At 39.0% G+C, this 11,894-nt stretch overlaps 1 protein-coding gene across 1 annotated transcript in view; it reads left to right on the forward strand.

The window, feature by feature from the left end:
- The first annotated feature begins 567 nt into the window (after positions 1-567).
- CBLN4 (cerebellin 4 precursor) overlaps positions 568-11,894 on the forward strand; it is a 45,928-nt gene continuing 34,601 nt past the window's right edge. The window contains exons 1-5 of the mRNA XM_009998757.1: positions 568-940; positions 2,526-2,630; positions 4,475-4,561; positions 6,436-6,609; positions 11,519-11,681. Coding sequence (XP_009997059.1) covers positions 2,553-2,630; positions 4,475-4,561; positions 6,436-6,609; positions 11,519-11,681 — 502 coding nt within the window. The 5' untranslated portion in view covers positions 568-940; positions 2,526-2,552. The remainder of the gene's footprint in view (positions 941-2,525; positions 2,631-4,474; positions 4,562-6,435; positions 6,610-11,518; positions 11,682-11,894) is intronic.

The raw sequence follows: 11,894 nt of genomic DNA on the forward strand, positions 1-11,894 counted from the left end.
AGATGTTGTGGCAAATTTTCTTGATCCCAAGTAGAATATTTGGCCAGAAAGACAGACCTTAAGATATCCAGTGCTTGGGGCTCTGCAGAGCACTGTGTGTGCTTGCAGGAGAACAGGGATGCTGAACCAAATCATCTACATCCTCACCTGCATCTGAGAAAAAAATTTCAAGGCATCATATTTTCCAAGCTGAAACTCTTGTTTTCTTGGTCACTCTCAGTAGCATCCCTGCAGATGTTCACAGAACATTGTGTAGCTGGACAACACCATGAGATTTGAATGAGAGCTGAGCTTATTCATGGAATTACTTGTGTATTGAAGCAAAGTAATTAAATACTTCTCTTATTTATGTTAATCAGGCTGTGCTTTTGACATATGTGCCTTTTATGTTATCATTATCATCCTGCCTCAAAATCTTTGAATCCTTCTCATACAAAAAGACCCAACAGTTGCAAAAATTTTATGCAATTTCCTATCAAGAATTGTTATCCTGTGTAAATATGAGCTTGCATTTTAAAGCTGGCAGAGCCTTAAGGAAACTGTATTTTTCAATTCAAATATATCCATATTCTTGTTTGCTTACACAGAGCCTGTACAGTGGGGAATTATCTTGTTAAGATCTAATAGTATACAGTGTGTGTGTGGTGTAAATATATGGCCATTTAAAATTCAAATACAGAATGTGGAGGTCATTGTAGGAACCTTCTGTGCCTCAGCAAGTGTGAATGAATTATCAGACTGCTTTCATTCTTTCCTCACTGTTCACATTATTATTTGCAGCTGGGAGCTATTCCATAAGTTACCTTTATATTAGCATTGAAAATTCCAAGGCTTTAAAACCAAAATATTTCTTCTTCTTTTACTCCCAGTTTTATTTGTAGGCTGTAAAAACACTCTGTGTGTCTGTTGATCAGAAACTGGTTGAGATGTTAGAAATTCAGTGAGCTAAAGTGGGTTTGGTGTAGTGGGGCTCTGAAAAAGAGAGAGCCTGTGGATTTACTGGTCCCTGACCCCTGTGGTGTGACTGGCTATTTTTATGTTACCCATCAGGCCTGTGCCAGGTGACTGTCTGTGGTGCTTTGGTGGGTGAAGATGGCCTTGTTCTGCTGTGAGGCAGCATTGCTGGGGTTTTTAGCAGGGAAGCTACTTTATCTGTGGAGAGCTGTGGGTGTAGTTAAACAGCAGGTGACTGGTTAGGACAGGAAGGTACTGGGGTGGCAAAGCAGCTGCTGCCTGCTCTGCCTGCCCCAGAGGGCTGGGAAGGAGCTTGGTGGCTGCTGCTGGAGGTAGCAATCATGAATTTCAGGTGGCAAAATTGGCAGCTCTCAGGGGCTCTGGTTTCTATGTGCCCTCTGGCTCCAGGGCAGCTGGCCTGGCTCCCTAGGGATACTTGGCATTAGCTCTTTGCCTTCCTTGTCCTATGGCAGGAAGAGCTAAACACATTCCAGATCTTGGTGCCTCATCCCTGTGGCAGCCAAATTCAGGTTTGTTTGCAGTGCTGAGGTGTTTTGAGCCTCCTTGCTCTGAATGTGTTGGTCTCCTGACAGCTTCCCTGCTGCTTCCCACTGGTCTTGCACAGTCTGGGAAATGCTCCTGGGAGGGCTCTTCACCTGGATGTCCATGTGGAAGAGTCTGAAAAAGAGAATTTGAAAGAAAAGTTACTACAGTAAAATCTTTCTTCTCATGGTGAGCTCACTCTCCAGAGAGTAGGAAACAATGGTCTATTGTAGCTAAGTTACTTGGTAACAAAATCACAAGTTCATGAGCTCAGATGGTAAAACCTGCACACTCCTTCCAAATTTCCAATTCTGCTGCTGTTGAGGAATGGATATTGCATGAGGGAACTCTTTGGTCTGCCTCAGAGGGAGGCTGCTCATTCCTTCTACAAAGTCTGAAAGAGCTTTACTGACAGTGTAAGTTGCAGAAGTTCTGGGTCACTGGTTACTCCATTTGCCTTTTTTCCCTGTTTGGCACCTGGTTCACTGAAGAGTTACAAACTTGTGTGTAAGCTTATTGACAGTGTAACCTCTGGTTTTGGTAAAAGAAAGGGGAAATGTAACGCCAGCCTTCTAATGTATTTAGATAAGTTCACACGACAGCTGTACCTGCTGGTACCAACGTCAATTTTCTCCCCCTTTATCCTGGAAATTTTGAATGATTTTGCTTTCATGTTGCCTGTGTGCTGTACTTTACACTAAGGGTAAGACACAGGCAAGCATGTAAAATTGATGTTTTCACTTGCCAGATTTTCAAACTAAAAAAGATTTCCTCCTGGCAGTTCTATCTCCAGATATTGCCACCCCATCTTCTAAAAATTTAAAAGCCCCTGTATATTTGATATCTTCTGGACTCTCACCAGGTATCAAAGGGAGATTATATTTGCTGGGCAGGTTGTCGACAGAACATAAAATATGAGTGAAATTGTAATTTTATGGCAGGGGCCATAGCTGTAACTGTCACAAGCACTCTGTATCCTCAATAGCCAGATGAAAAAAACATTTGATTGACTTATTTTTTTTCCCAAGTTAAACCAGGAAAAAATCCTCAAAATTATGAACATGGTGAAAAATAAAGAAGTGAGCATTGAAGGAGCTTTGCAGTTGGCACAGAAAGAGGTGTATGCTGAAAAGGTAAGGTCATTCCTTTGATCTATTTTGCAAGACATCCAAATGTGTGAGCATGTTCTGGAAAGCCTGGTTGAATGTTAGCAGCATGTCTGTACTGCTTTCAAAGATGCAGGTGGAACTTGTGCAAACATATATATTCCAGTTTGTAATCAAATATGTTAGGTACTAATGGCTAATGCTACCTGTATCCATGGATATTCCATGTAGATGCTGCAGCTGCACTAATGTCGTTACCTGGGTTAAGTAGTTGAAATCTAGATCAGATGTACCCATATGAGTTCTGTTCTTCCAAGTGCAACTTCAAGTGCTGTAACAAATGAAGGGCAAAATCCTTGAGCTGATATTGTGAAGCACCTCAGGAAAATGATGAGTCTAATCTCTGAGGGATCTTCTAGTGTTGGGTTGTCCTTGAGGCATGACTGGTCAGCAGAATACAACTCAGTGTTATGTGTGGCCACAAGAACAGATGTCTACAAAGTGAAAAGCCTTGGCCAGTGTGACTTCAGTTCTGACATTGTTTATGGTTGACTCTGACCTTCCATTGGGCAAAAGCAGAATCAGTGTAAAGGTGGCTTAAAGATCAGATTGAGAAAAAATTTTCATTTTTCTGCTGTTAAGGCCTTCATCTTTTCACTGAGAACCAGACATGGATCATTAGCATATTTCCATGTAATAGAAAGCATAGAAGTTCTTTTCCTGAGAAAAGTGGAAGTTGACAAAGTGGAAGTGGTTTGAAAATGAGGAGTACATTAATCGTATATGTTGATACATCAGCCTTGTACTCCTTTCCATAATCCCTGTCCAGTATCTCTCTCGTTGCAGTCTCTGTCCCTCATCACCACAGAAGTGCCAGTAGAGAATTCTTTGGAGTAATTTTCACTCTCTTTCCCCTTCTCCTCTGGAGTTTTGAATCAGCCTCTCTATGGGAGCATCTCTAGGAAATGGTGAAATCTTATGATGTGCTAATGGCACCATCTGAAATCTTTTTCCCTGCAGGAGCTTGTAGTGATTCTGAGATAAACCCAGTGCTTCCTGGAATTTTTAAAAATAACTTTCTGAACTGCTTATTAACTTCTTGGCTGGAAAGATGTAGGAGAAGCAAAAATAAATACTAATGAAAAAGCAGTGCAAGTTTTGCAGGAGGGCTGCAGTCAACAAAAATATTAAACTCAGCAGTGTAAGACTACATGGAAATACATTCTCAGAGTAAGAAGAGAAAGGACTCCTTTTCTACTTTTGCTGCATCCAGGTTTTTTGTGATTACTAATTATTTGAACTAAATCAAATTTAATATACCTGGATCATGAACTTCCCAGCATTTTCCTGAAGATTATAAAATTAGTAATTTTCCATGCCCATGGCATAGCTGTTGTAAGGGGCCAGATAACAAATTGCAAACCCTCTTATAAGGCACAAAGATCTTCCCTTTTGTGCTCTCCATTCAAGGGTCTGTAATTATTTTTCTTTAAAGTCACGTATGGTTCTTGTTTGCTACTTAACCCATTTAATAAAGTGCTGGTACTAGTGTTTTGAAATGTGTTTAGTACAACCCATGAGTTCTGTTCTCTTCCTCCCACTCTTCTTGCTCTCTGCTCTCCCTCTCACCTTCCATCCCAAACTGTGGTCCCTTCATTAGTTCAGCTGGACTTGTGGATATTTTCTGATTTTGAAAATCAGCTCAGGATGGTGCTTCCATGTATAAAAATGTGGAGTTCTTCTGCAGAGCTTCCAGCACTGTTTAAACACTGTTCACTGAGGAAAATTTCACCTGAGAACATGACTGGATATAAGTGGGCAAAGATTAGCACAGTGTTGGACATATTGCTGATTTCTGTTTTGTTTTTCAGGATGCACAGGATTTGCTGATTGGCTCTCAATTTAACTTTGTTATCTACAAATACAAGCACTATCGGTGGCAGAAACGGATTTTGCAGGTAGCTTTAAAAATTCTCCCTTTTGAAGCAATACATAAAAAAGATAAGACATTTGAGTTGCTTGGTAAATGTTATGAGATAGCTTAAAACACCTTGTGGTTCAGAGACCTGTCTGAGAGGTATAAGATGTTGAACATTCTACCTTTTACATCAACAGTATTCTGGGCGTAGTATCTGAAACTCCCTCTACTGAGTGCCTGGGAGGGACTCGATGGTCTAAGAAACATGATTTATCACAAAGATTATTGAGTGTTATAGGTTCTGCCTGGGAGTTGTTCTTATTAGTTAGCAACAGCAAATACACACAAATGATGCAGACATACTTAAATAGCAATCCCTTTTGATAGGACATCACTTCTTCTCCACTCTCTAAAACCTTGGGAATAAACATTCCTGGGATATTGTCAGATTATACATTTCATGTCTGGTTGCTCTGTCCCATGGAACCTTTTTTTTATACCATGAACCCTTAAGGCTTTCATGGCTTGCCCAATATGAAAGCAACTGATTAATAAACCTAATGGTGCTTTTCTGGTTTAATGAAGTCAGTGACAAGGTTTAATGTTGTTTTCAGGAACCTGGGTTTCACTGAATTTTTCCTGCAGTTTGGACAAAATTTGCTAATGAGCAAGTCCAAGTCACACTTGCTAGAGGGTGTTGTTTTGTTTACTACATCCTAAGTGTAGAAAGCATAAGCTTCTTATTTTTTTCAATATCTGCCAGTTTTTGGAATTAAAAGAGTACTTGTTTAGACATAAAGGTGATGGAAAAAGAAGAAAGCTATATTAGATGTGGAAGTTATCAGTCTGTGGATCTAGAGTAGTTTAATTAAATTTCTGTAGTTACCAACAGCCTTCAAAAGTCAGAGATAATAATGAGAATTGTTCTGCTTTGGAGAGTTCCTGCTATAAACAGACTGGGGAAAAGGCCACTGTTAGCATTTGGTTGGTGTGCTCTGCACTATGGGGATAAAAAGTGGCAAGAATCATTTGAGACCAAAGGTAAATATCTAATTCAAGTGAGATCTGAGACTTCTGAGTTTGTCTTCTCTGTGGGCTGCATTCACTGAAGCTGGACAGTCAGATAATATTCACATCTTATTGTATTAACAGCTGTTTCTCCTCAGCAGGGACTGACACATAGAACAGATACAGAAATCTGTCTGTACCAGTTTTTAACACTGCAGATACAGATTGTGCAGTGGAAGAACAATAATCCTATTTTGAAGCAAACAATTTTTAATTGTTACAGCTGTAAAACAGCAATAAAAGAACTTTACTGTCTATTATAATTTCTCCCTTCAGCTATATGTGCACATATATGTGTATATGTATATACAGGCAAAAATGTGTTAGATAAGATCTAAAACAAATCCTAGTAATATTTATATCAGAAAATAATTTCTCAGTTGTATCCTCTTTCCTGACACAGGAGCAGCTGTTATAAAAATAACCACCTCCTCTTCATGTTAGTGTTGGGGCATAGGTTGAAGCTGTTAGTAATTGAATCTTTCCTGAGACGGTCATGACATCAGTTTGTGCTACCCCAGCTGCTGAATGGGAAGTTTTTGCCCTGGATTGTAGGAGACAAGAATTTCAAAAGAAATAGTATTTCGGAGGGATAAACTGATGCATATTCATTGAAAGGGAAACAATGTTACAATGAATATCTGTTTGTTTTGTGACTAAAACAAAGATAGTACAGTATCATGATGATGGAATGTCATTTTTTATGCTACTCCATGACAAGATAGATGCATATTCTAAGCTGGTCCTTTATCTAAACGCCCTTGCATGGCAATAATGGAGATGCTGTCTTTCCCTTTCAATGAAGAGGCCTGATGGAGTCAAGTAACAAAGAACTTTCTATTCCAGATTGATTTCAACTCAAAGACCATTTTTAACATTGAAAAAGGAATTATTAAGAAGCAGTTCCCTTTCTCACAAGTCAAAGCCTGTGAAGACACTGAAAGGAGACGCTTCAGCATTGTGTTTCATGGGCGACAAGATTATGAGCTGGAAGCAGTGTCTCTTGATGATAAAAGGAAGGTAAGTTTTTATAATGTCATAGACAGTTTGCTATAAATAAAAGATAATGTTATGGTAGTACCCAGCAGGTTCCAATCATGAATGGCAATCGTTATGCTGTGCATTGTGCCAGCAAACAGGTAGGAATGCCTTTATTCTGTGCATGTTCATACATAGAACAAAAGGAATGTGAGTTCACGACAGAGTTTGGCCTTAGGATTTTGCTACAGTGCACTAGGGCTGAAGATGTAAAGGCAGCTCAAGATGTGATGTGAAAGTGGATGCATGTCTTCAACTACACCTTGACTGTAGTTGGTCTGAAATTGTATTAAAACAAGCCAACAAAGTTTATGACATGCACATTTGAATCTTGATTGAAATGATCTAAGCATTTCCCCCTATATATAAGATATTTATTAAAATGCATGCTTTCAAGAGGAATGAACAAGGCCATCCTGATACTGTGAAAAGAGAGACATAGTAGTTTATATTTTTCCATAAAATGTACTGAAATAATACAAATTATCAGAAGAAGACAGCCTAGGTACAAGGAGGTATTTTTTTGATTAAAGGATTCAGCATTGCAAGATTTTGTATGAGCTGTTTCATTTTGAGGTCTTGGCTCCTTTTGAGTTCTATTTCAATTAAATATTCCAAGTAGTTAATATAATTAAACTGTAGACTGAAACTTGAGAAACTCAAGTCATGACATTAGCACAAGCTTTTCACCTGAATGCAGAGATCTCACGTTTTCAGAGGTGATCAAGTCTTGGAGTTGGTGTCATCCCACTGCTGAGGTGCTGCAGCTAGCTGCACAATTTAGGTTGAGGTTCAAAGTCTCAAGCAGCATGTAAGAGTTGGTATCCAAACTTCTGCTGGGACCCATTTTTAAGGGTTTTTTCAAAGTGGGATTCATCCCTCATAAAACTGAACTGTTCACTCCACCTGCAGAAACTTTTATTCCAGATGAACAGTACCACATGGTTGATTAGTTTAATTTTCAAAATACAGTACATTTAGCAGAAGTGCTCAAGAAGATACTTGTGTTCTGTAGTAAGAATACTCAAATATGGCAAAAAGATGGCTTTAAATTCATACCTACCTTAATCCATGCTATTTTTAACTGCAGGCAAGCCTTCATTCTTCTGCGAGTTTGTTTGAGATTTCAGGTTAAATCAATCAGGGACTGTTTGGGCTTGAACTGAGCTGAAGAGAAACTTTGCCATAGATTGCTTTGTTTACAAATTAAAACAGTAAAATTATGTTTTACAGTAACCCCTTCAGAATAAAATTACATTCTCCTTACACTGACGGGTTTAGAACTGTGGACATAAAACTAAATGGCAGTTAAGTAGTTTAGCATCACTGAAAGACCCAATTTATTTTACATTTATTTCTTGTACCTGCTGCTTATGATGTTGGCTATCATTTTTATACATGAAAAAAAAATATCTATTAATGTGTTATTGAAGGGAATTAACACGGAAAATATACTCTCTCTCTGCTGCTACTTGCTATATAGATAATATACCTTCTGAGCCGAGTTATACAGGGCAATTCATACAAGAGACCAGCAGAGTCCTGCTCTGAAAGACCTGCAGAATATGACCTGATACATGAAGGACTTCTGGATTTGCAACGAAACACTTCTACATCCACTGAATGGGTGAAGTATGAACTGCATTTTCATAACTACTGGGCTACAGATTTTGTTAAAATTTCTAATAAATTCTACAAGATTTGAATTAGCTGATAATGAGTTAATTATTTAATTGCTTTTTAAAGTTAAAATGGATGCCAAATCTGCATGAGATTAAAACATTGGAATTAGCTGTTAGAGCAATGGTGATGCCCACCAAAATGAAGTTCTGGTGCTAGACACTGCTGTGTGCATTACTGACACACACATAGAATGGTGATGGTGCTCAGGGTGTTTTTAACGCTGGGACTTTGTTTACCTCTTTATTTTTTACTCCATATTCAGTCATAAGGAAAAGGAGAAAAAACATGGAAAAGCAGGTAAGGAATATACCTGGAAATTGCTTATATTATCAAGGGAGAGAAAGAGAGAGAGAAAAAAATCTGTTTAGCAAAAACGAATGAAAAAATTTAACATTGTAATTATCTGCACAGGGCAATTATCTCAAAAGACTTCACAGAAAATGATTTTAATTGTTTTTAGAAGACTACCACTGTATGTCTTGTAAACAATATCCTCAAGTGTCCAGGATTTGTTACCTTGCAATGTTTAACAAGTTTGTTAACAAACAAAAATTGATTTTTATTTATCTTGTGAAGCAAAGCCCTTGTTGCCTTCTCCTTGATATTAATCCTCTCTTTTTTTTTTTTTCTTTTTCCTTTTTTTTTTTTCTTGGCAAAGTAACTAATGGTGGAAACATCTGGAGATCCGATTAAGCTCTAAGTCCCTGCTTTAAAGAAAGGAGAGATCAATATAACTGCCAGCTCCATTAAACAAGTCTTATCACTTTGACTGTTTATGTGGGAATAGATGCAATTTATATTTTATGTTTAATTCTTTTGGAGCAGCTAAACTTATTTAAATTCCTCATAGAACACCTTAATCAGCTAGCCACACCTTGAAGAGAGAGTGGAGGAAAAGAGAGGTCTGATAGAACTGTCAGAATGATAAAGAAACGCAATAACCCTCAAGAAAAATGAGAATGCAAATGCTGAAATAAGAATAAAATGCACATACAGTAAAGCCCTGCTGTTGGTGAATGTGGGACCTTTTTTATAAGGAGCAGGGCAGAATCCTAGAGGAGAGACTGAAGCAGAAGATTCTGCTGTAATAGAAGCTGTCTATGTTCAGGCAATTTCTGCCAGCATTCATGTATCATTTAAATAGGTAACAGCCAAAGTTTGGCACAGTCACTTCTGATGGAAGTCCTAGACAGCAGAATACTTTGACCCTTTCCTGCCAAGTGGCTCATTGGAAAGAGGAGGGGATCAGGATCTATCCTCATGGAGTAAGAGCATGCACAGAGGCTTTTCCAAGAGGGAGAGATACATGGTTGTGCACTACCTTGTATTATGGTGACTTGTTTATAACTTGGTGGCAGGGAAACCTGAAAGACAGAAATTCTGAAGCCTTTCATATAAAGAGCTGCTCAGTCACATAGTGAGTCCTTTAAAAGCTCATGGTCCAAAAGACCCACCATCCCAAATAAACAAGAATAAATAGAGTGGACAGAGTGTGGCTAATAAATTAGCAGGGCTTGAGTGATTTTTTAGTCAAAAGTAAAATCTTAGTTTTAGCTCTGTCATTAGACATGGCAGGCCAGAACTTCTTATTTTATGTCACAAATTACTTATGTGTCAGATGAGAATAAGAACCCCTTATCTCAAAGGTTTTATGCTATAGTATTGATACTTTTTGACTGTTCCATAGCTGTTACACATAAAAATGTGGAGACTCATTGACATTAGAAAATGCTTTAACAAGGGCAAGGTTTGTGTAAATAAGTAGTCAGTGAAGAATGAACTGTATCTCCATTCCTTGTCCTTCAGGTGCTTGGTACAACTACGTGAAGGAGAACTGACTTTATATTGCATTGGCCTGGGAGGAAACAACAAGCCTGCAGACCTTGTAACAAATACAATTAATTTGTCAGGTGGTAATGTGAGTGTCAGCAAGGAGAATGGATGCAGTACCTTTGCAGTCCAGACCAAAGAACACAATTATTTGTAAGTATAGTTGGTAATTTATAATTAGTTAAAGCAGAACTCCTGAAAACAAGGTGAAACAAAAGAGAATCTTAGTGTTCCAGAACAGAATACAACAATGGAGAAAAGAGGATATCAGAATTACATAGATACCCCCTCCCATTGCTCTCCAGTGTTTTGATGAGTATTTTGAGGAGGAATCAAAAGTACCACTTCGTGGAATTGAGAAGATACATTCAAATACTGCCCACAAAGACTTGTCTAGCTGTCATGTCAGGAGCCAATGAAGACATATATTGTTCAGGTTGATAGGACAGATGTGTGAACAGGTTCTGACTAGCTTGTGCAGCAAGCACAGTGAGACCCAGCACATTGTTCACCTTCCCCCAAGGTGGAGAAGAGGAATTACGAGGTAACTGCACCACAAAGTCAATACATGGCAAAACTTCAGCTCTCTTGCCTTAGACACGTAAGCTATTAACTCTCTCTGAAGAGGTCAGAGTCAGCAGCACTGGGCTCCTTTGACAAGTAAAGCTGCTGAACATCATTCTGCTTAAATAAGAAATATCTGTGTGTATTAGTCAGCATGTTATTTACACTTCCTTGCATTTATATATGACATTCTTAAATTTCAGATTTCGAATACCCCTTACTGTCCATAATACCAGGACAGAGGAAGTTAGCAAGCTCCAGAAGGAATGGGTGTCTCTCATAGAAAGGAACTGTTCACTGTGCAAGGATGCCTCACTGCCCTGGGAGGGATCTCAAGGATGCACCTCCTCTGAAGCTGATTATGAAGATTTGACTGTACCTATGAATGAACAGAAAGAGAAGGCTCTCCACTTTGGTGTGAGTTCTGCCAAAAAAAGTCTGAACAAGCCTTCAAGCCCCCAGACAAAGCCTGTAGAGGCAGACACAGCCCCAGCATCACCACCTCTTTTACTTCCCACAAGTAAGGCAGAGGTACCACCAGCCCCACCTGTGTTCCTGCAGCCCTGCAGCCTCGCTCCATCGACAAAGAGAACCAAAGCCTTTCACTGGGATGTTGTTCCTTGCGATAAGGTGAGGACAAAAGTGATGGCAGCTGTTAAAGGAAGAAAATATTGTAGCCTGTATCACATGTATAGTTATATAGAGGTACAGCACTGCCACAAAACAACCTAGCTGCCCTTCTGTATGTTTGGATGGAACAAAGTGACTCTGTTCTTTTGGCTTTTTGTTGACTCTGTCACTCCTATCTTTTTAGATTCAAAAATCTGTTTGGGGATCATGTGACCCATGCAAGAAGAAAATAGATGTATCCCGGCTCTGTGATCAGTTCCAGATCCAGGACATGGCAGTTTTTTCAGGCAATGAACCTTCAGTGAATCAGCACATCATATTAGACCGAAAAGTTGCACATAACTTCAGTAAGTTTGTTAGTGTACTCCTCTCTGGAAGCCTGGGGTGAGCACTGCATGCATTTTCTGTTTGCCATTCAATAGGCAAAGAAGACAAGCTTGTGTCTAAATCACATTTTAATTCCATGCCTCTCTACTCATTGGTAAAAACAGACCTCATGGCTCACTTGCTCTAAATGTGGCCCTTAATGATGAGGAGTAGAAGCACCTAGTGCCTCCTCT

The sequence above is a fragment of the Chaetura pelagica genome, unplaced genomic scaffold, assembly GCF_000747805.2.
Source record: "Chaetura pelagica isolate M959 unplaced genomic scaffold, ChaPel_1.0 scaffold275, whole genome shotgun sequence".
NCBI lineage: Eukaryota > Metazoa > Chordata > Aves > Apodiformes > Apodidae > Chaetura > Chaetura pelagica.